This window comes from Labeo rohita, chromosome 12 (assembly GCF_022985175.1).
Source record: "Labeo rohita strain BAU-BD-2019 chromosome 12, IGBB_LRoh.1.0, whole genome shotgun sequence".
Classification (NCBI taxonomy): domain Eukaryota; kingdom Metazoa; phylum Chordata; class Actinopteri; order Cypriniformes; family Cyprinidae; genus Labeo; species Labeo rohita.
Window position 1 is genome coordinate 27,269,551 of NC_066880.1, and position 24,357 is coordinate 27,293,907.

At 40.5% G+C, this 24,357-nt stretch overlaps 1 protein-coding gene across 1 annotated transcript in view; it reads left to right on the forward strand.

Moving 5' to 3' along the window:
* Positions 1–24,357, forward strand: part of LOC127173896 (uncharacterized) — a 35,174-nt gene that overhangs the window by 6,332 nt on the left and 4,485 nt on the right. The window contains exons 8-36 of the mRNA XM_051123962.1: positions 254–375; positions 2,443–2,721; positions 10,343–10,438; positions 10,552–10,684; positions 12,387–12,508; positions 12,623–12,901; positions 13,648–13,743; positions 13,855–13,990; positions 14,205–14,326; positions 14,417–14,692; positions 15,445–15,540; positions 15,749–15,881; positions 16,116–16,237; positions 16,375–16,653; positions 16,731–16,826; positions 16,936–17,071; positions 17,211–17,329; positions 17,441–17,704; positions 17,797–17,892; positions 18,028–18,157; positions 18,266–18,387; positions 18,478–18,753; positions 20,339–20,434; positions 20,613–20,745; positions 20,836–20,960; positions 21,056–21,334; positions 22,817–22,912; positions 23,035–23,170; positions 23,344–23,370. Coding sequence (XP_050979919.1) covers positions 254–375; positions 2,443–2,721; positions 10,343–10,438; positions 10,552–10,684; positions 12,387–12,508; positions 12,623–12,901; positions 13,648–13,743; positions 13,855–13,990; positions 14,205–14,326; positions 14,417–14,692; positions 15,445–15,540; positions 15,749–15,881; positions 16,116–16,237; positions 16,375–16,653; positions 16,731–16,826; positions 16,936–17,071; positions 17,211–17,329; positions 17,441–17,704; positions 17,797–17,892; positions 18,028–18,157; positions 18,266–18,387; positions 18,478–18,753; positions 20,339–20,434; positions 20,613–20,745; positions 20,836–20,960; positions 21,056–21,334; positions 22,817–22,912; positions 23,035–23,170; positions 23,344–23,370 — 4,422 coding nt within the window. The remainder of the gene's footprint in view (positions 1–253; positions 376–2,442; positions 2,722–10,342; positions 10,439–10,551; positions 10,685–12,386; positions 12,509–12,622; positions 12,902–13,647; positions 13,744–13,854; positions 13,991–14,204; positions 14,327–14,416; positions 14,693–15,444; positions 15,541–15,748; positions 15,882–16,115; positions 16,238–16,374; positions 16,654–16,730; positions 16,827–16,935; positions 17,072–17,210; positions 17,330–17,440; positions 17,705–17,796; positions 17,893–18,027; positions 18,158–18,265; positions 18,388–18,477; positions 18,754–20,338; positions 20,435–20,612; positions 20,746–20,835; positions 20,961–21,055; positions 21,335–22,816; positions 22,913–23,034; positions 23,171–23,343; positions 23,371–24,357) is intronic.

Genomic DNA, 24,357 nt, shown 5'->3' on the forward strand with positions numbered 1-24,357 from the left:
ACATTTGGGTACACCTAAAAATGTTGTATATATTTGTTTTTTGTGTGTTGTTTTAGAGCAGAGTGATTAAACCTGTGCAGTCCTGTGCGTAATAGTCGTTAGCAGAGTGAAATTACTGAATTACTTAATTTCTGTCAGTTCAAGCAATAGTTGAATGCAGTATGTGCATCAGACGGCCTGTAGACAGTCTATAGACATCACTGTAGTTTTTATGTATTTATTATTAATCCCTCCCCAACATCTATATTTTCAGAGCTTTTCTACCCATTTGGAAATACAGACATAAAGAATCCCGTTCAAGATGATGGAAGCTCTCCAGTAATATTACTGAAAAAGCCCTACGTATATTTTGGACATATTTATCAACAGATTTATGTAAGAATATTGTCTTTATAAATTATCTGTATGTGTGTTTACAGTGCATTAAGAAAGTATTCATAGTTCACTCCATACCCCACAATGAGGCAGATTTTTTTTCAGTTTCAGTATCTCAACAACGAACATAATAACTATAATATCATTCTATATTTTATCTTATACACAAATTACACGTTTAAAGTGCTCCTATTATGCCATTTTAAAGGTTGCTAATATTGTTTTATGAGTCTCCTAAAACAGGTTTACATGTATGCAAGGTCAAAAAATACTTTGGTTTTCTCCGAAGATAGATTTAATTTTACCTCATTTCTAAATGATTCGTAAACGACTCGTGTAAAGCAGTTCGAAGAATCAGTCACTCCAAACCCCTCCTTTCCGTGAACCCTCACTGCTCTGATTGGTATGCTCTGATGGCACAGTCCTTTATGATTGGTTTACCACGTACAGCGCGTGTCGGAAAATGATACGCCCATTGCCATTACTGAGTGACAGCCCTGGAGACTTGTCAATACATAGAAAAGATAGCATCGATTTTACCTTACCAATTCGAGCTGGAGTTAGACAGTGGACAGTGGGTCCACAGCTGAACAACAGAACTACAGATGCGTGATTTAGCTGGTTAGCAAGACATGTGCAGGGTTGTTACACAACATAACATACACAACTACATATTTTGAACGATCGCTAGAAAATAACGTTACAGTCTTTGTAGATTCAACTTTTGGAAGTGAATATTAAAAAAAAAAAATTCTCTCACAGCGTAGGATACAGCGTCTTCTCGACATGACATAAACCACATGGAAATGTTACGTAGAACGTGGATGGACATTATGCAAATATGTTACTTTGTGACGTATAGCCGTAACAGAATAAGATTCGAAGTCAGGCAATGGACCCTTTTCACAAGCCTGTGATGACGCGTTTCAATGGTCATCATCATAAATCCTTTCAAATTTTTTATATTTTAAATTTTAAAAATATGTATGTACATTTATAACATTATAATTTGTATTATATCACCTTTTCAACAAGTTACAAAAAAACTAGTTAACGCTATGCGAGGGTGTTTCTAATGTGACGTCTATGGGAGGGATGGTAAATCTGACATTGTTCTCTCTTCTGACTGCTGATATCAGTCTCTCTCATTTTTATTCCTTTGATTGAAAGTCGTGAAAACACTATCGCGTAGTTTTTCTTGTGCTGTCTGACCAAATGGGAATTCAAAAAAATATATTTGTAGTACTCTCCCATTCACTGCTTTCGGACTTCTGCTATGAGAAACCTGGAAATGTGAGAAAGGTCCATTGTGAGCCGACTCTTATTTTTGTATAGACAATAACTTTATTTATCGTGCACTGTGGGCTTCACAACTTTGTAGATAGTTTATGTTCACATACAGCTACATGACACACTGCATGAAAGGTCATATTTGAAAAAGCATAATAGGAGCACATTTAACATATTTCCTAAGCTCAACCATTCAGTTCTTCCCATTCTTATGCTGTCATGAATCTGGCCGGTGACCTTCGGTCCGCTCACCACCAGATGTCGCTCTCGCACTTTCACATCATACAGACTGTTGCACTACACCCCGGACTACGTCTCCCATCATCCATCGGGAAAGCTTCTGGATCCTTGTTTGACCCAGTATTCTAGCAGCTTTCCTGATGGACATTATACAGGTATGGACACTACAAGAATACTATTCAGACTCAAACAAGGCCCACGTTCACTTGAGCAACATGTTTGCGAATTGGCCACAGGTGCTGGCGCCATCAGCGCGATGGCTGATGGGAGACGTAGTCCAGGGCGTAGTGCAACAGTCTGTGTGATGTGACAGTGCGAGAGAGCGACATCTGGTGGTGAGCGGACCAAAGGTCACCGGCCAGATTCATGACATACGCTGTCTTTTTAAAATTTGACTATATATTTTTTTACCTTAGCCTATATATCTGGTTTGGTGATTTTTAATTTTTGGCATTGACTGTGTTTTAAACTGCATTTTAAATATGTCCCAAGCAGAGTTACTATTTTTTATTTTGTTATTTTTTAAAATTGTTTCAGGTTAATAACAACGGCCATTTGACGTTTGATGGGCCTCTTTCACAGCCAACACCCAGCTATTTACATTCACAACTCAACAGGGACATCATTGCTCCCCTTTGGACAAACATGGACAATACTGTCAATGGAACAATCTTCTATCGTCAGGTCACCAGTGGTAGACTCTTAATAGCAGCCTCAAACAACATAACAAAATACTTTCCAAATCTGAACTTCACTGCCTCATGGCTGTTTATTGCCACTTGGGATAGAGTGCCATACTACAACAACTCACAGTCGGTAAGCTATCTGATGCTGTTATTACTCACTTCTGGTAGTTTCTGAAAATCTGGGAAAAGACTTGGAAAAGACCTGGAATGTACAATTCTAGTATATTGTGGTGTCTCTCTTTTATTAGGTTGATTGAATTATAAGATTAAATTTGTTTTCTTTTTAGACTAATTGGATTTAATTGAAGTGTATTAAATTGACTGCTTATCTTTACTTTGAGCTTTTGAAAGCAAGCTTGCATCTTTCCAACTGTATTTATTTGTATATGTGTTGATTTTATTGCCTTTGCACTAATATAAAATTAATAATATAATTACAAAAACAGAATACAGTTGTCATTCCTGTGGAGTCATTAATATGGTTGTGTCCGCAGCCATTTCAGTTACAGGCGCAGCAACCACATTTTATAGCCAAATGCATACAGTAATTCATACAGTACATTTTCAGGACTAACTGTTTTTGGTCACTGTCTGCCATGTGTGTTTTTTGTCCACAACATCACAGGGTGTCTCATTTGTCATTTTCAATTTAACCCTTTCATGCATGAATTATGTCAAACATATTATTTATTTTTATTACTTTAGATTCTTTTTATTACTTTAGTATGATGCTAAAATTGAAATCCATTTTCATTGTTACAAAATTCAGTTTTATTTAAAAAAAAAAAAAAAAAAACAAACAAAAAAAAAAATGTAACTCTCCAGGTATGTGGACACCATGCAACAAAGTTGTAAAATGGGACATAAAGCCACAGCTGACAATATGGAATATATATATTTTTTTATTTAAATGGCATGTTATGCTATTTATATCTGCTCAGTTATTAAAAACAATAATAACAACTTATTATAATTTCATCCTTATCTTGCTTATAGTATATCAAGATCCTTGAGCTATTCTGTCCCTGTTTGGAAGGCAAAATGTTAATTTGTTTCCATATGTATGTGTAAAGTTGCCATTTAATGCTGTAATATGTCATTTTAAATGGTTATTTATGTTGATATATGTGTTGAAGTGATATATGTGTTGTTGATATATATGTCTGTTCCCTTTCGATACTACACTCGTACTGCGTCGTTAGACGCTATGGGAAAAAGTCCTTTTTTCTCCTTGACTGAAGCCTTTTTCATAAACGCAGTGCAACTGCACGGCCATTGGATCGTGCAGAGAAACGAAACGAGCCAATGACTCGGCAGCGGTGCTGCACGAGCCTATGGCGAAGATGCCCGCCGAAGCCCGCCAGAAGGGGCGGGGTCAATGGCTATATAAGCGGCCGCTTCGCCATAGGGAATCAGATTTCTTCTCCTTCAGCGACGATTCTTCGCTTACAAGAAAGAAGCCTACTCGCCGTGACAAGCACCTGCAAGCGGAGTGATTCTGCAGCTGACTCGCCGCCTGCTGACGCCGGCTGCAACGCATCCTCCCCTGCCGCCATCCGGCGATTTTCTCGCGCTAAAAGAGCAAATAAGGCGTTGTTTCAAATGCCGCGCCGTTTTTGTCGTGCATGCAAGGCCCCCTTGCATGCTGCCGACAATCACGGTGAGTAATCGTCTCCTGCTTGGGGCTTCCCCATGCGGAGGCAGCACTCAAAGAGACGGATTGTCCCCATTGCGGGGATATGAGTCTCTCCTCTCTGCGCTCACGGATAGCGTTCTTTTCAGAACGCGACTCCGCCCCTCGCGCCCTCCCGTTTCCTTCTTCACAGGAGCCTGTGAAGAAGAAACAGCGGGGTAGAGGATCTCAGCGCTCGGAGTTAGGTGAGCTCACGTCGGCTCAGCCCCCGCGTGCCTCGCCTTCTCCACAAAGAGAGGGTTCCCCTGTGCTCTTCACCCGCCCGGATCTGTGTCCCTCTGCGGCTGCGAGCGACATGGTCTCCTTCGGCGGGAGTGAAGATGACATGCTGGACAGCATGTCACTGGCTGCTTCGGATGCTGAGGAGCTGTCGGGCTCGATCAATGACCCCGCCCCCCTGCCATCCGCCGACACCAGCGATCCCAGGTCCAAAACTGGCATGGACGCCGAGCTCTTCCGCGTTCTGACCAGAGCTGTGGACGAGCTGGGATTGGAGTGGTCTCCTCCGGAGGAGCCCCCACGCAGCCTCCTCGACGAGTGGTTCCTGCCGGGCGCCGTCAGGCCCTCGCCAGCGGGCCTCTCCGTTCCTCCCTGAGGTCCACGAGGAACTCACCAGATCCTGGCGCGCCCCCTACTCAGCGCGCCTGCGTGCCTCGTCTTCCTCCGCCCTCACGTCTGTCGACGGCGCCGAAGACAAGGGTTACGAGAAGCTGCCTCCCTGGATGAGTCAGTGGCCGCCCACCTTTGCCCGCCCACTGCCATCGGATGGAAAACCAAGGCTTCCCACCCGTCTAAGCCGTGTAGGACGACTTCGGCTCTCGCCGGACGCGCCTACACGTCGGCCGGACAAGCTGCTTCAGCTCTGCACTCGATGGCAATTCTCCAGGTGTTCCAGGCCAAGCTTCTCGCCCAATCAGACAAGTCTGCCTTGGACCCTGCCACTTTGACAGAGTTGCGAAGCGCCACGGACCTGGCTCTGCGCGCTACAAAAGCCACAGCCCAGGCGATTGGCAGATCCATGGCCAGCTTGGTCGTGCTCGAGCGCCACCTTTGGCTCACGTTAACGGAGATCAAGGATGCGGATAAGGTCCCCTTTCTGGATGCCCCGATCTCCCCCACAGGTCTGTTTGGGCCGTCCATGGAGGGATTCGCTGAGCGTTTCTCTGCGGCACAAAAGTCGTCCCAGGCTATGCGACACTTTCTGCCAAAACGCTCGAGTTCCACAGCTGCTTCCGCGCGCCCCAAGTCTGCACCGCCCCAGCAGCCGGTGAAACCCGCGTCTACGACCCCTTCTGCCGCTGCTGCCGCAGCCCAGCCAGCCAAGGCCGAGCCAAGACTGCGCTCTCGCTCTGCTAGACGTTACCCCTTCCCCAAGCGTCAGGGACCGCGTCCTAAGCTGGCGTTGGATCCGGCGCCTCCGTCGTCGTCCTAATCCAGGCGAAAGGAAGAGGAGGGGGCAAAGTCTCGCGCTGGCCGGACCACCCCCCAAGAGGCCTCTGCTGAACCTCCAAGCACCTCGCTCAATGCCGGGTGCCGAGGGCGGTGTGTTTTGTGTAAAAGCTGTTGTGAATACTGGGTCCATGTGTCTTGCGCCCATACAAACAGTCGCTGTGACAGCGAACAAAATAAAACACAAACATCCTCAAAAAGAGAGCAAATTTCCTCTTCCAATCATAAAGGGTGTCTCGTGCCATTGCGATGGCTAACCGCCCGAACCAATTATACCCTTGGCCACTCGGGCAGAGGCCTGGCAGGCCATCCCCGGAGTGTCAGACTGGGTATTGGGGATAGTAAAAAGAGGCTACTCACTCCAGTTCGCTCGAAGGCCCCCGCGTTTCAGCGGCGTGGTCCCCACCGTGGTGATGAGCAGGGACGCTCACGTCCTGCGCTCAGAGGTGATGATATTGCTGGAAAAGGGCGCCATAGAAGTGGTCCATCCAGCCCAGAGCGACTCGGGGTTTTACAGCCGCTACTTCCTCGTCCCCAAGAAGGATGGGACTCTTCGACCCATTCTCGATTTAAGACGCTTGAATCAGGCCCTCATGAGACGGCCGTTCAAGATGTTAACTCTGAAGCAGATCCTCTCGCACGTTCGCTCAGGGGACTGGTTTCTCTCGCTGGATCTGAAAGACGCATACTTTCACATCCAGATAGCCCCCCATCACAGGCGATTCTTGAGATTCGCCTTCGAGGGAGTGGCTTATCAATACACGGTCCTGCCCTTCGGCTTGTCCCTGGCTCCCCGCACGTTTACAAAGTGCATGGACGCGGCTCTCGCCCCCCTGAGACAGAGGGGAATCCGCATCCTCAACTACCTCGACGACTGGCTCGTTCTGGCCCAGTCGGAGGAAGAACTGTTGTCTCACAGGACCCTTCTCCTCAGCCACTTAGAGTGCCTAGGACTCAAGGTCAATTTGCCCAAGAGTATGTTGCACCCCAGCCGGAAAATATCGTTTCTGGGAGCAATTTTCGATTCAACTCAGGAGGGCTATGGTTGTGCCAGAGCGAGCTCTGTTAATACAACAATTAGCGGGTTCGTTCAGGGCCGGAGCCCGCTTCCCCCTCAAGCGGTTTCAGAGAATGCTAGGTCTTATGGCCTCGGCATCCCCAGTGCTGGAATTGGGCTTACTACGTATGCGACCCCTTCAGCGTTGGTTGAAACCACGAGTTCCGCCTCATGCATGGCGTCACGGCCGTCTGCATGTCAATGTGGACCGAGCTTGTGTGAAAGCCCTGGCTCCCTGGAAGGACCTGCAATGGTACAAAAGGGGCGTGCCCTTGGGTTTGGTCTGCAGAAGGAAGGTAGTCACAACGGATGCCTCCAACAGGGGTTGGGGGGCGTTGTGCGATGGCAGCCCAGCCTTCGGCCTATGGTCAAAGGCAGAGGAGGGATTTCACATCAACTGCTTGGAAATGCTGGCAGTATGTCACGCCCTCTGCGCCTTCCTGCCAGATCTGAAGGGACACCACGTACTGGTCCGCTCGGACAGCATGACTGTGGTGTCTTACATAAATCGCCAGGGGGGTCTCTCCTCCAGACTCCTCTTCACTCTGGTGAAGGATCTTCTGGAATGGGCTCAGTGCAACCTGGCTTCATTGAGAGCGGTTCACGTGCCGGGCAAACTGAACCAGGGCGCGGATATGCTATCACGAAGCAATGTCCCCTCGGGAGAGTGGATGCTTCACCCGCAGACGGTTCAGAAAATTTGGGAGGTCTTTGGCAAGGCAGAGGTCGACCTCTTCGCCTCAAAAGACAACTCTCATTGCCCAATATATTTTTCGAAAGAGAGAGATGCGTTGGCCCACGATTGGCCCAACCTCCTCCTGTATGCTTTTCCCCCGACGTCTTTGATTCCTCAAATACTCAAACGAGTCAGGGAACAACGTCACAAGCTCCTCCTGGTGGCCCCGCTTTGGAGGACTCAGCCATGGTTCCCGGAGCTATGTCAGCTGCTTTGCGCAGCCCCTTGGCCGATCCCCTTGAGACGAGACCTTCTCTCTCAGGCGAACGGGGCCATTTGGCATCCCCAGCCCAATCTATGGGCCTTACACCTGTGGTGTTTGAACGGGAACCTGAGAACCTCTCGGAAGGAGTTTTGAACACAATCTCTCAAGCTAGAGCTCCGTCTACTAGGCGCCTCTACGCTTTTAAGTGGTCCGTTTTTTCCACCTGGTGTTCCACCCGTGGAAAAAATCCGGTTTCTTGTGACATATCTGTGATACTGTCTTTTCTCCAAGAGCTGTTGGATAAGGGTCCAAGCACCTCGCTCAATGCCGGGTGCCGAGGGCGGTGTGTTTTGTGTAAAAGCTGTTGTGAATACTGGGTCCATGTGTCTTGCGCCCATACAAACAGTCGCTGTGACAGCGAACAAAATAAAACACAAACATCCTCAAAAAGAGAGCAAATTTCCTCTTCCAATCATAAAGGGTGTCTCGTGCCATTGCGATGGCTAACCGCCCGAACCAATTATACCCTTGGCCACTCGGGCAGAGGCCTGGCAGGCCATCCCCGGAGTGTCAGACTGGGTATTGGGGATAGTAAAAAGAGGCTACTCACTCCAGTTCGCTCGAAGGCCCCCGCGTTTCAGCGGCGTGGTCCCCACCGTGGTGATGAGCAGGGACGTTCACGTCCTGCGCTCAGAGGTGATGATATTGCTGGAAAAGGGCGCCATAGAAGTGGTCCATCCAGCCCAGAGCGACTCGGGGTTTTACAGCCGCTACTTCCTCGTCCCCAAGAAGGATGGGACTCTTCGACCCATTCTCGATTTAAGACGCTTGAATCAGGCCCTCATGAGACGGCCGTTCAAGATGTTAACTCTGAAGCAGATCCTCTCGCACGTTCGCTCAGGGGACTGGTTTCTCTCGCTGGATCTGAAAGACGCATACTTTCACATCCAGATAGCCCCCCATCACACTCATACTAGGCGCCTCTACGCTTTTAAGTGGTCCGTTTTTTCCACCTGGTGTTCCACCCGTGGAAAAAATCCGGTTTCTTGTGACATATCTGTGATACTGTCTTTTCTCCAAGAGCTGTTGGATAAGGGTCGTTCCCCTTCCACACTCAAGGTCTATGTGGCTGCTATAGCGGCCTCTCATGCCCCAATAGCAGGCCAGTCGATTGGCAGGAACAACTTGGTTATTCGTTTTCTGAAGGGGTCTAGAAGGATGAATCCTTCCCGCCCCCACACTATCCCTACTTGGGACCTATCCACGGTTCTGAGGGCGCTAAAGAGTTCCCCCTTCGAACCGTTGTCGGATGCAGACCTTAAGACCCTGACACTTAAGTCCGCCTTGCTGTTAGCCTTAGTGTCAGTCAAACGTATAGGAGATCTGCAAGCGCTCTCTATAAGCCCCTCCTGCCTTGAGTTTGGACCAGGCGACTCTAAGGTCATCCTGAAACCAAGGCATGGTTACGTGCCTAAGGTGCCCTCCACCCCGTTTAGGGCACAAGTGGTAACGCTCTCTGCTCTTCCCTCTTCGGAAGGTGATCAAGAGTTGAGTCTGCTCTGTCCTGTTAGGGCATTGAGAATGTATGTCGAGCGATCCGCCCCCTTTAGGAAGTCGGATCAGCTCTTTGTATGCTTTGGTGGCCGCAATAAGGGACAACCGGTCACAAAGCAGAGACTTTCTAGATGGATAGTTGATGCTATCTCCCTAGCCTATTCCTCCTTGGGTCTAGAATGCCCCGTCGGAGTGCGTGCCCACTCAACAAGAGGCGTGGCCTCTTCCTGGGCGTGGTCTAGTGGTGTATCCATGGCAGAAATCTGTGCGGCGGCCGGCTGGGCCTCGCCGTCCACATTTACTAGGTTCTACAGCCTAGACATCCCCGCCCTACAGGCGGGAATCCTTTCTGCATGAGTAATCACAGGAGAGCGATTCTCGACCAGACCTTGTTCTACTCGTCACTAGGGCCGTTGGGTCTAAGTACGGGTTCGGTCGTTCTCTCCATGGCATGGCGTTTATGGACCGGTTCCCATAGCGTCTAACGACGCAGTACGAGTGTAGTATCGAAAGGGAACGTACTCGGTTACTATCGTAACCTCGGTTCCCTGAGATACGGGAACGAGTACTGCGTTACGGGCCATACCATGTCGCTGCACGACATAATCGTCGCTTCAGTCGAAGTAACCTGATTCCCTATGGTGAAGCGGCCGCTTATATAGCCATTGACCCCGCCCCTTCTGGCGGGCTTCGGCGGGCATCTTCGCCATAGGCTCGTGCAGCACCGCTGCCGAGTCATTGGCTCGTTTCGTTTCTCTGCACGATCCAATGGCCGTGCAGTTGCACTGCGTTTATGAAAAAGGCTTCAGTCAAGGAGAAAAAAGGACTTTTTCCCATAGCGTCTAACGACGCAGTACTCGTTCCCGTATCTCAGGGAACCGAGGTTACGATAGTAACCGAGTACGTTTTATTACAATATAAGACAATTCATAACTTCTTTGAAAAAATAGAATAGATATAGCAGGTTACAGTAATCAGACTTATTTATTATGGCGATGTAGAATTGTAAAGAATTGCTCTCTGTCTATTAAAGATAATGTTTTTGTTTCTGTAACAGAGTTCATCTTTTCAAGTTGTTCTGGCCTCTGGTGGTTCTCTGTCTTTTGTCATGATGAACTACGGAAATATCTCCTCTGCAAATCAACAGTTACAGGTCAGAAAACATTAGAACGGTGTACGTGAACTCTGGTATTAAGTGCTAACATTAGCACACTTAATACATATCTTGTGCTGCAAAGCGTATATGATTCATTTATTTTTCCTTAGGCTGGCTATGGCACAGTAAACTCCACAAATTATTTTTCAATTCCTGTGCTTGATGAAAATAAGCTCTTCAACTCCAGCAATGTCAATATGCCGGGTCACTGGATATTCCGTGTTGATGGTGGACCTGAGGACGGTAATCCTTTGACTCTTTTTGATAGCATGCCGTGAATTTTTCAAAATAAGAACCACGTCTGATCAAATCAGACCAATTACAGCATACTAACAGCTGAACTAAATATTTGTGATCAGTGTAAATAGTAGGAACTTTAGGCCACTTTAAACTGTTGGAATACTATACAAAATATGTCCCTAATATTTTTTATAAATATTGTTGGTTCGCTGGTCTTTTTTAAAACACTGAACCATTACACTGAACCATTTAATAGTGCAGTAAGCATTTTCAGAGGAGCACTGGTGAAAACTAAAATCAACACCCAAACAATTTTGTAAATATTTGCTAGCTGTCTGTTTTGTGTGTGTGCTAAAAAAAAGTAAGGTGTTTCTATATAGTGCTGGCTGCAGTGTTGGGAAGGTTACTTTGGAAATGTAATAGGTTAGGCCTACAGATTACAAGTTACTGTATTTAAAATGTAAAAGTAGTGTAACTTTTAAATTACTTTATTAAAGTAATGTAACTTCTTACATTTGATTACTTTTTGATTGCTTTTCTAAAGTTCTAATATTTTCAACTGTTAATCATTTTGAAACATTTAAACCAGGCAGAGTTAACTTTACAGTTGCACTCAACACTGATTACTGTCAGACTTAAAATCCTTTATCCACTGAATTAAGAGTATAATAAGTAAGGCATAATATACATCTTTATTTTGCTGGATGTACATTCTCCCACTCATTACACAGCTGCTTGCCACAAAAGTAAATAATTAGACACGAAACACTGATCTGAGTTTAAATATTTGAACGCAAAGCTTCCATGAAGAAATCAGTTGCTAGCAAGCAGCAGGTTCAAACTATACAGACATACCACTTTTATTACACAATATTTCACCACATAAATAATTAAGTGCTAGTACTTACAGTTTGTTATTTATCTTATAATCCATTACAGTGTACAAAACAAAATGGCAGCAGCTGCACTTGTATGATAAAATAGAGTGACTCCACAATACCAGGATGGCAGAATTAAGAAATTGTACACATAATATTGAAATAATATTGAGTTTTTATTTATTTATTTATGTATTTTTTTAACTAACCAAAGGCAAAGCTTCCACCAAGGAAAATGATCACGGATATAGCACCGACTTAAGTTGCCCGGATGAGTCTGTGTTATTAGCTTTTACCATTTGTTATCGGGGAATAACATACCTTGAAATGTCATGACTGACCAATCAGAATCAAGCATTCCACAGAGCCGTGTAATAATTTAATTTAAAGCACAGCCACCACAAATTCAGACTAAACATGTCTTATCATTCTGAGGTTAAATACAGATTTAAAATCATAACAAGAAATAGTTTAATAACTATGATACTGGTTTTGAAACCAAATATTTGCATAGTTATGACAGAAAACACTGGCATCTAGCAATGCCTTGGAAAAAAACAATTCATATTAAAAAAACAAAGTATATGCAAAACCCCAAATAGGAAATAAAACAGGTAGCGAATACGCATGTGTCCTATTCTGTGCCCTAAACTCCTGAAACATTGGTGTCTCGTTTTAAAGCATTGAATGCAATTTATGAAAGAAGTTAATATGTGGGTGTGGGTGTGTGTGAAAAAAAACAAACAAACAAACAAAAAAAAACCTTTGTAATCATTAACATTTTCAAAAGTTTGGAATTGTATTTTAATTTAAGTACTTTATTATAGGAATTTTCTACCCATATGGTGATGAGGATACAAAGAACCCTGCAGAGGATTTGGGAAGTTCTCCTCTGATCCCCCTGGCGCAGCCGTTTGTCTACTTTGGGATTATTTATGATCAACTACACGTAAGCAGCATTGTCACATTTAAGACACTGTACACTAAATATAGTAGTTTTATATTTTACATTAAGAGTGTCAGTGAAAAACACAGATGACTGATCTTTTTGGTCTCATAATAGGTGAATAACAAGGGGCATTTGACTTTTAATGAGGCATTTTACCAGTGGTATCCCTATAATTTTCCTGCATACTCGACTAGAGACATCATCGCTCCACTATGGACAGACCTTGACATTAGTCTTAAAGGAACCATCTCTTACCGACAAGTAACAGATTCTCATCTCCTGAATCGTGCCACTAGAGACATAAACCAATATTACCCCAACCTGAACTTCTCTGCTTCATGGGTTTTCATTGCAACGTGGGATAAAGTACCGTACTATCTAGACACACACACAGTAAGTCTCTTTTTGGTTAGACTAAACTAATATGACACCTTACTCCTCTGTTTATCAATTTGCACTGGCTACCAATAGCTGCATAAAATCCAGGGTCTTAATGTTTGCCTACAAAACCGCCTCTGGCTCTGCAGCTCTTTATCTAAATTCATTACTTCAGACTTATGTGCCCTCTAGAAGCTTGCATTCTGCAAGTGAATGACACATTATTGTGTCATCCCAAAGAGGCACAAAATCACTTTCACAGACTTTTACCTTAAATGTTACCAACTCAATCCGACTAGCTGAGTCCTTAGCCATCTTCAAGAATCGGTTAAAACTCTCTATTCTAATTCTATTTAAAAAAAAAAAAAAAAAAGCTCACAATCAAGCTTGTCTATTTTTTATTTGTTCTATGTTTTCTATCTGGGTTCTTTGTATTTATTATAATTAAAAAAAGAAGAAAAAAAAAACAAATGCTTGTTTTCTTTTTCTATTCTGTTTTCTTTTTACTTATAAAAACCTTGCTACGTGTATTGTGTTAAGCTAACTGAGACTTGTCATAGCACTTACATATCATTGCTCTTTTGTTGATGTTAATTGCTTCCATTGTCCTCAACTTGTATGTCGCTTTGGATAAAAGCGTCTGCAAAATAACCAAATGTAAATGTAAATATATGACAGAAGTTTCTTGCACAGAAAATTGTGATAAGTAAACAGCATCCCATGTTCTTTGTGTTTATGTAGTTATTCTCTTTGTCTTTCAGATGTCAACTTTTCAAGTGGTTTTGGTGTCTGGCAAAAACATGTCATTTATACTCATGCATTATGATCATATTGCCCCACCTCCATATGATGTAGAGGTAAAACAGTGTGGAAAATTCACTGATCAAAATATATTATTGTAATCACTTTATGTTATTTGTGTTTGACTGTAACGGAACTTTTTGTCGTCTTGTTATTTTGATTGACAGTCCGGCTATGACACAAGTGATTCAATTGATTTCTTTTCAATTCCTGTCTCTGACACTACATATCTGCCATACACAAGCAATGTCAACGTCATGGGTCGATGGGCATTTCGAGTTGACCTTGAATTAGAAAACAATGGTGCAGTAATTTAATAATTAAAAATGCATTGCATTTAATATATATCTTGTTTAAAAGTTTCTTATCATTCAAGACATCTGAAACAGTTCATTAGACAATCGATATGTAATGAAATGTTGACAGATACAAATTAATTAAAATAAATATGCTGAAAAACAATTTTTTATACTTGTAAATTTGCATGACAAAGCCATGACATTTCTTTTTTCCCCAGGTCTGTTTTATCCAGCTGGCTATCAGGACTCTCAGGATCTCTGTCAAAGTGATGCAAGCTCACCAGCTCTGCACTTGCAGTATCCTTTTTTGTACTTTGGACGCAAATACCACAACATATATGTGAGATATTATATTAAACATTACATTTGAAGCACATTGCTGTATTACAAGTCATGTTACTTCAGTTAACTGTTCAAATCTTTACTATAGGTCAACAATAATGGATATCTGACATTTGAACCGTTTTATGAAGGACTCCCCAAGGCTTTCCCTGCCAACTCTACTAGAGACATTATAGCTCCACTCTGGGCAAAGTTTGACTGTAGCGTCAATGCAAGCATCTCCTATCGCATTGCAACTCAAGGCCGTATTCTGGACCGGGCAAAAAATGATGTCAAACAATATTTCCCACAGTTTGGGTTCCCAATACATACAGTCTTCATCGCTACTTGGAATAGGGTGCCCTATGTAAACAGCACCACGATGGTATGTAGATTGAATTGTTACGTTAATCTTCTTAAACCTAAGTTTAGTATATATCTAGACAGAGATTGAAACTGAGTTTTACATCCTTGATCATTTCAAATGTATTCAAATGATTGCATAGACTTAGCTTGAGTGAGTTTTGTTTATAGACTCTTTATTATGGGTGTAACGGTACACAGATATCACGGTTCAGTATGTACCTCAGTTCGAGGGTCACAGTTTCAGTACAACAGAAAAAAAAAAAATCTACTATGCAAGGTTTCTTTTCATTTACTTTAAACAGACAGTAGTACAAATTACAATAAATCACAGTAAACCAAACATCAGCGTGCCTGCCTCACTGTGTCACCGTTAGAACGTGACTGAAGTACAAAGTCTATAATTTACATAATAAATAATACTTTAGCATTTGGATGCATTACAGATATGGAAATATAATACAAGAGCACAAAGCTCCATTTTGCAGACAGTTGAGTGCGCAAGCCTTTAAAGTATACTCCTTTGTCAGTGAGAGAAGCGTTCAGAATCATTCGCTGTTCTTCTGCCGGTGGTTATTAAACAGAGTTGCATTACTGCGCCCCCTTCTGGATTGAGGGTGAATTGCCTGTATTCGTTGTAAGGCCTCATGCACCGAACCGAGATGCCCGTATCTTGACGGTTCGGTATGAATACATGTATTGTTACACCCCTACTATTTATAGCTGTTATTCATTGAAATATTTATTTATTATTTTAACTGTCTTTTTTTCTAGGAATCCTCCTTCCAAGTTGTTCTAGTCATTTTCAGGACTCTTTCCTTTGTCATAATGAACTATGGAAATATCTCCTCAACTGATCAAAGCTTTCAGGTTGAACAGAATAAGAATCTTGCTACAAAACTTTCAAATTCAGATGAAAATAATGGGACTCTAAATGTCTTTCAGTGGAATTAGTAAAGAAAAAAATGTTCCAAACATTATCATATTACCTGTTCATATAAATGTAATTTATTTATTAGTTCTTTTTTGTTTTCTTTCTTGTCTTTCTTGTCTTTTTTTTTTTTTTTTTAACTTGCAGGCTGGCTATGACACATTAAACTCAACAAATTATTTTTCAATCCCTGTGCCTGATGAAAATAAGCTCTTCAACTCCAGCAATGTCAATGTGTCAGGACGCTGGGTATTTCGTGTTGATGGTGGGCCTGAAGAGGGTAATTATTTTGACTGTTTGATACAGACTTTTTAAAACAAGAATCACATCTGATCAGATCAGACCAGTTACAACTTACAAAAGCAGAAGAAAATCATCATGACCAGTGTCAAGTAATGTGTCCCTGATACATTTTTACAAATATTTTAGGGATTTTTGCAGTTGGTCTTTTTTTTTTTATTTAAAAAAAAAAAAAAAACACTCAACCATTTAATATTATGATTTACATTTCTAGGAATTTTCTACCCATATGATGACGAGGATACAAAAAACCCTGCAGAGGATTTGGGAAGTTCTCCTCTGATCCCCCTGGCACAGCCGTTTACCTACTTTGGGATTATTTATAATCAACTGCATGTACGAAGCATTGTCACATTTATGACATTGTACACTAAATTTAAATTTTATTGAAATGAATTGAGAAGCTTTTTATTCCACATTAAACATGTTACTTGAAAATCCAGATAACTAACACTATTTTGGTCTCATAACAGGTGAATAACAAGGGACATCTGACATTCAATAACCCATTTTACCGGTGGTATCCCTATTATTTTCCTGCACGCATGTCTAGAGACATCATTGCTCCACTATGGACAGACATTGACATTACACATAGAGGAACCATCTCTTACAGACAAGTAACAGATTCTCGTCTCTTGAATCGGGCATCCAAAGACATAAACCAATATTACCCTAACTTGAACTTCTCTGCCTCATGGGTTTTCATTGCAACGTGGGATAAAGTACCGTACTATGAACACAAAGGGACAGTAAGTCTCTTTATGACTCACTAATATGACTCTTTCCTGCACAGACATTACTGTAAGTTATTCCCTTTATCTTCCAGGAGTCAACTTTTCAAGTGGTTTTGGTGTCTGGCAAAAATATGTCATTTATACTCATGCATTATGATCATATTGCCCCACCTCCATATGATGTAGAGGTAAAGCAGTGTGGAAAATTCACTGATCAAAATATATTATTAATCACTTTATGATGTTTGTGTTTGATCTTAACAGAGCTTTTTGTCCTCTTATACTTTTGATTGACAGTCCGGCTATGACACAAGTGATTCAACTGATTTCTTTTCAATTCCTGTCTCTGATGTTACATACCTTTCATACACAAGCAATGTCAACGTGATGGGTCGATGGGTATTTCGAGTTGACAAAGCATCAGAAAACAATGGTGCAGTAATTTATTAATTAAAAATACATTGCATTTATTGCATATTTCGTTCAATGTTTGCTTATCGTTCAAGACATTTGGAACAATTCATTAAACTCATTAAAAGAAGTGTGCTGAAAAATAGCTTGTATACTTGCAGGACTGTTCTATCCATTTAGGAATGGGCAAAAACAAAACCTTCAGGAGTATTATGGATTTTCAGAGCACTATTTGGAGACACCATTTTCTTATTTCGGGTTCAGATGCAGCTCTGTTTATGTAAGGACACTCATTAATGCAACTTCATTTTTTAAAGCAATTTATCACTTATATTAATCATTAACACTATTTGCTAACATGTAATAGCTGTTACTTCAAACCTCCTTGTAGGTTCACAAAAATGGATTTCTTTTTTTCAACTGGCTATCATTTCCATTAAGTCCCCCAACTCTTCCTGCAAAAGAAGACATTGTTGCTCCACTATGGACAGATATTGACAACAGTGATTTATACTTTCAAGAATTCAAGGGTGTTCGAGTACTACAACGAGTTACAAATGATATACGTCAATATTTTCCTCATACAAATTTCACTGCTGACTCAGTTTTTATTTGTACTTGGGATAATGTGACATATTCCAACACTTCAGCTCAGGTAAGATTTGTTTCCTTATTTATTTATTCTTTTTTTTTCACTTGTATTGTGACTGTGTGATAAATTGATATTGTGTTGTTTTTCTTCCGCAGAATTCCTCTTTTCAAGTACTGCTGATCTCCGGTTCTGGTTTGTCATTTATTGTATTTAATTACGGCGGCATTCCCCAAACTAAAGAGATTGCACTGGTGAGAAAGATTTTCAACACCACGTGTTTTAGTCAAATTGTTATAACATTAAAGTGACATTTTTTTCTTTGTAGAATTTTAATTCCTCTTATCCACAGACCAGTAATGAACATCTTTGTATGTTTCATTGTTTAGGCAGGATATGACACTGATGATTCAACTAGTTATTATACAATTCCTGTGTCTAACGTCGCTAGCCTGACCCAGTCCACAAATGTCAATGTTACGGGCCGTTGGGCTTTTCATATTTTGCCAATCAAACGTGGTAGTGCATCCCAACCTTTTTTTTCTTCGCCCAATTTAATTAACTTTTAATATTGGTATGTACTGTACCATTAAGGCCATAACATGAAATTACATGGTTTTTTTTCAGGTCTGTTTTATCCAACTGGCTATCAGGACTCTCAGCATCCCTGTCAAAGTAATGCAAGCTCGCCAGCTCTGCACTTGGAATATCCTTTCTTGTACTTTGGACGTAAATATCACAACATATATGTGAGATGTCATGCTTAACCCTACATTTGAAAGACACTGATGTATTACAAGTTATGTTGCCTCAGTTAAATGTTCAAATCTTTACTATAGGTCAACAATAATGGACTTTTGACGTTTGAACCGTTTTATGAAGGACTCCCCAAGGCTTTCCCTGCCAACTCTGCTAGAGACATTATAGCTCCACTCTGGGCAAAGTTTGACTGTGGTGTCAGAGGAAGCATCTCCTATCGCGTTGTAACTCGTGGCCGTATTTTGGACCAGGCGACAAATGATGTCAATCAGTATTTTCCTCTTTATGGGTTTTCAGTACACACAGTCTTCATCGCTACTTGGAATAGAGTTCCCTACTTGAACAGCCCCACAACGGTATGTAGATTGAATGGTTGCGTTAATCTTCCTGTTTGTAAGTTTAGTGTAAATCTCAGCAGAAATTGAAACTGAGTTTTAAATTCTTGACAATATGAAACTTTTGCATTAAAGGAACGTTTTCATAGTTCCTATTACTATTGAGGTGTTTGCACCCCAGAAACGGGGAATGATTTCTGCTATAGGAACGTCTTTTGGAGGACTAAACTAGGGTAGGGCAAAGTCATGTGAAACCATGTAAACACACACAAGCAAACTCCACAAACACGAAAAACAGCAATAGATGGATTGATGCCGAAATCCAGGCAATTCTCAATTGTCCATCTACCAGTTGTTGATGATGCTACATGCCACAGTTAAATGACGTTGCTGCCCTATAGGCAAGGCAAGATTAAAGCACATTTCATTCAAAATTATGTAAGTGCCTTACACACACACACAAAAAAAGAAATAATAAAATAAAATAAAATAATCACAGCAATAAAAGCAAAGAATACATTTTAGTTATTAAAGGGGTCATCGGATGCCAATTTTCCATTTTAGGGTCTTAATGACAAGTCTATAACATGCTTTGGTTAAAATTTCTCAGTGGTAATGTAAATAACACCTTTTTTACCTTGCCAAAATCAGCTCTGCAAAAATCATCCTATTCTGGTCGAGGTTGCTTTAAATGTTAATGAGCTCTGCTTGCCCCACCCCACTCTTCTCTTTGTGGAGTGACGAGCCTGTTTACTTTAGCCGCGTTTAGCCGCTAAACTTGCTAACTAGCACGATTGATTCACGCGAACATAGACGGATATATGTAGATCGGAAGGTGTATTCCCTTTACAAACAAACGTAATCCACTGCATCTTTAGCGGCTCAGATATCAGTAGTAAATGATGACCACTATGTTCATTATTACATCCAGCAACAACACTTCAATCACTCAATCGGAGATATTCTTGTCTAATTTACATCCCTGCTCCTGCATTGAAACAATGGAGGTCGGACTGTTACAGCTGATTTAGGCGGGTCTGAGGTAAGATGCTCATGTCAGTCAACTATCACACCACACCAATAGGCATCTGAGAATGGCTTGATTTCAAAAAGGGAATATTATTTTTACAGATTAATTAAAAACCGCTGCATGGATTTTTATCATTATAGGGTAGATTTGTACATACACTGTCAGCACACATTAATGTTTAAGTAACATGTAAAAGTGAACTTGCATCCGATGACCCCTTTAAAATTTTAAATTAATTAAAACAGTTAATAATAAAATAAATCAGGATACATAAAATACAGTGCAATCATTGGGACATAGCACAGTGCTCGTTCAGTAAATGCACAACTGTTTTATGTCTGGATTTTAAACAACATCTGATCTTTTCTGGAAGCTGGTTCCAACATTAGAGTTCCTACTGGTGGTGCAAATGCAAACAGGAAAATTTAATGCTGTGGGGACCCTTGTGGCTAGTTTCTATAACTAAATTCCTATACCCAGTGCAAAAGCCCCTATACATTTAGTTTAAATGAGTTTTGTTTATAGACTTTGCTTATAACTCATTGAACCCTAATGTTTTTACTGGACTTTTCCTAGGAATCCTCCTTCCAAGTCGTTCTAATCATTTGCAGAACTCTTTCCTTTATCATAATGAACTATGGAAATATCTCCTCAACGGATCAAAGTTTTCAGGTAGGGTAGAATAAAAATATTGGTACAAAACTTTGAATGTCTGGTTATATTAATGGGACCCTAAATGTCATTGTATTAGTAAAATGTCATTGTATTAGTAAAGAAAAAAAATATTCGAAAGATTATATTACCTGGTCATTTAATTTATTAAATACATTTTTCTTTTATTTACTCGCAGGCTGGCTATGATACAATAAACTCAGCAAATTACTTTTCAGTCCCTGTGCCTGATGAAAATAAACTGTTCAACTCCAGCAATGTCAATGTACCGGGACGCTGGGTATTTCGGGTTGATGGTGGACCCGAGGAGGGTAACTTCTCTGCTTAATATGGAGAATATCACAATATTTGATAAATAGCCTTGAAAGAAAAACACTCAATAATATTATTGTGAATATTAGGAATATTCTACCCATATGGAGATGTTGAGGATGAGATGAGCCCGCAGTTGGATGATGGAAGTTCTCCACTGATTCCTCTGCTGCAGCCATTTGTGTACTTTGGCCATGTATATGACAAAATATTTGTAAGAAACATTGTGATATTCACAATAGTCATTAATATATATTCTACATAGATGATGTTACTTAAAAATCCAGATAACTGGTTTTGATCCTACAGGTGAATAATAATGGAGACCTGACCTTTGATGGACCATTTTACCAGTGGTATCCCCATTATTTTCCTGCATACTCATCCATAGACATCATTGCTCCACTGTGGACAGACATTGATAATACTGAGAAAGGAACCATCTCCTACCGACAAGTAACAGATGCTCATCTCTTGAATCGGGCTTCAAGAGAGATAAATAAGTATTTTCCCAACTCAAACTTCTCCGCCTCTTGGGTTTTTGTTGTTACATGGGATAAAGTACCGTACTTTGGAAACAAAAAGTCAGTAAGTTAGCATGCATTTTAATTCATTTATTTTCAGTGAGCTGAAATTAATGGAATATCCAGAATTATGCTTGTATTAATGAAGAATTTTATGGAGTGAATTTTGTGCCAATGTTCATCAAACAAATCCAGCATTTTGCAAATAAACACAATCTGCTTTGCAAAGAAAAACTCCACTTTCAAACAAATAAAGTGATTTGCAAATACAAAACTGAGAGAAAGTGCAGTGGTATGGTGAAATATATGTATTGTGTGTTACAACCTGTGAGACTTCTTTTCCTTTTTATGAGGAAACTTGGCTTGATTTTCTTGATTTTTGGCTTGAAATGTGTGCAGGGAGATTTTCTGACAAATGCAACTGAGCAACTTCCTTTTCTAAAAACAGCAGATGGTGCTGTCGGTCAATTTACACTAGTCTCCTGAGACCTGAAACACCCATTTACCTTTTCAGGGAGAAAAACATGAGTGGGGAACAGGTAGGGAACAGACTATATACAAATAAAGGTAGACCCTTTGCAGTTTCTAATGATGCCATGCTCATATTTTAGTTCTTTTCGTGGTCGTCAAGAAAGCGTGACAAAACGTGCTGGCGTGGTCTTCAATCACGGTTTTCAACTTAGTATTATATCAGCATGAACTTGATCCTTCTCCCCAATTCACAGGACAAGAGTGACTCCAGAAGAGAAATATTCATCATTTTGCTTAGTTAAAAAAAACAAAAAAAAAAAAACATAATTATTGTAGACACAAATGATTGCACAGTGTTACAATGTTTAAAATGTTTTAGATATTGTACTAAATAATGCAATTTGTTTTCAGTTTTTTATTAATAATAAATTTTCTCTATGGTAATATTACCATATCTGATACAAAATTAAATTGTCTAAGCTTTCATTATTGGTACACAATATTGTTGCTCTCCATAATACATTTGCCTTTTAATATTACATGTTAATCATGTTAACAACTTTACAGCACTTATTGCGAATTTCACTGACATTGTAGTATAGGGTCGCTTTTTGAAAACATCTAAATGGTTAATTATAGACATAGTAAGACAGAAACTCACCTGTTCCCCACTCATGTTGGTCTGCTGTATTCCCTGAAAAGGTAAACAGGTGTTTCAGGTCTCAGGAGACTAGTGTAAATAAAATGACAGCGCCATCTGCTGTTTTTGGAAAAGGAAGTTGCTCAGTTGCATTTATGAGAAAATCTGCCTGCACACATCAAGCCAGCTGAAAATCAAGTCAAGTTTCCTCATAAAAAGGCAAATGAGTCTCACAGTTGTAACACACAATACATATATTTCTCCATACCACTGCATTTTCTCTCAGATAGAGTTTTGTATTTGCAAATCACTTTGTGTTTGTTTGAAAGTCAAGTTTTTCTTTGCATAGCAGATTGTGTTTATTTACAAAATGCTGGATTTGTTTGGTGAATATTGGCACAAAATTGACTCCATAGATTTTCCGCTCTCTTCCAGGAATTGACCTTTCAAGTGGTTTTGGTGTCTGGCAAAAACTTATCATTTACACTCATACATTATGATCATATTGTCCAGCCTCCATATGCTGTAGAGGTAAAGCATTGTGGAAAATGTGCCAAAATATTGCATTACTTCAGTTTACAGTCTTTAGCAGTATGAATTTGTTGTGGATTTAATGTGATTTTTTTTTACTTCTTTGTTTTCTTCACTAACAGTCTGGCTTTGACGCGATTAACTCTACTAATTCCTTTTCAATTCCTGTTTCTGACATCGCACATCTGTCATACACAAGCAACGTCAATGTCATGGGTAGATGGGTATTTCGCGTTGACAATTCATCAGAAAGCCATGGTATATATTTGTATTCATGAAATGTGTTGTTTAGGGCAATTTCAGATATCTAATTTTAGCATTTTAATTTCAAAACATATCTAAATGTTTTTAATTATTTAAATATTGTGTGTAACAGAGATGTAAGCAGTTTAGGTACATATGTAAACATTTGCCTCTGTTTTGTTTTGCAGGATTCTGTACCAAAACCAATCCCCAAGGTACATTAATATGAAATTGCCAATTTGATAGTTAAGTATAAATAACAAATACAGTAAAATAATTGATATCTCTGTTTTGGGTGAAATCATTGTGCAAATAATACGTCTGTAGCAGAATGTAGATTCAAACTAGCTTGTGTCGCCTGAGGTATTTGAGTCAGTTGAATTTTGAATGACTCTTCCAAAACAACATCAACAACAAAAGTAGATTTTTGCCTTTAATAAGGTTATGATAATTGTAAGTGAAACATATCAGCTGAAAACTCTGCACTTTTTGGTGAGATTTGCTGTTTTGAATCTTTTGAATTTACATGATTCATGCAGAACTAATGAGTCTTCGTGGGTGGGTTTTTCCATCCAACCAGGGCCGTACACAAACCTTTTGAGGGGCATGTGCTGAAACTGAAAAAGGGCACCCCCATACACTATAAAAAATAAACACAATTTGTTGAGTCAGCTTAAAATAATTTGTTACCCCACTGCCCTAAAAATTTTAAGTTCGGTCAACTAAAATAAGTTTAGTCAACTTGAAATGTTAAGTTGTACTAAGTAACAACTTAGATAATTGTGTTTGCTAAACTTAACAGATGGGTAAGTAACCCAGCTGTCTTAAAATTTTATGTTGATTCAACTCAAATATCTAAGCTGTCACTTAGTATAATTTAACATGTCAAGTTGAATAAACTTTTTTTTTTTTTTTTTGAGTTGACTGAATTTAAAATTTTAAGGCAGCCAGGTCACAAATTATTTTAAGCTGACTCAACAAATTGTTTTTTTACAGTGTACCCCCCCACCCAAACACATCTTAATAACAAATTAACACAAAATAATAGTCTCAACAGCTTTAGATTTATTCACTATTATTAATAATAATAGTAGTAATATAGTTTGACGATAAATATATATATTTTTAACTATTCTATATGTTACAAGCTGATTTGTATTATTTGGTTAAAATGTTTATGTGAGTCACTGAGAAGAGTAAAT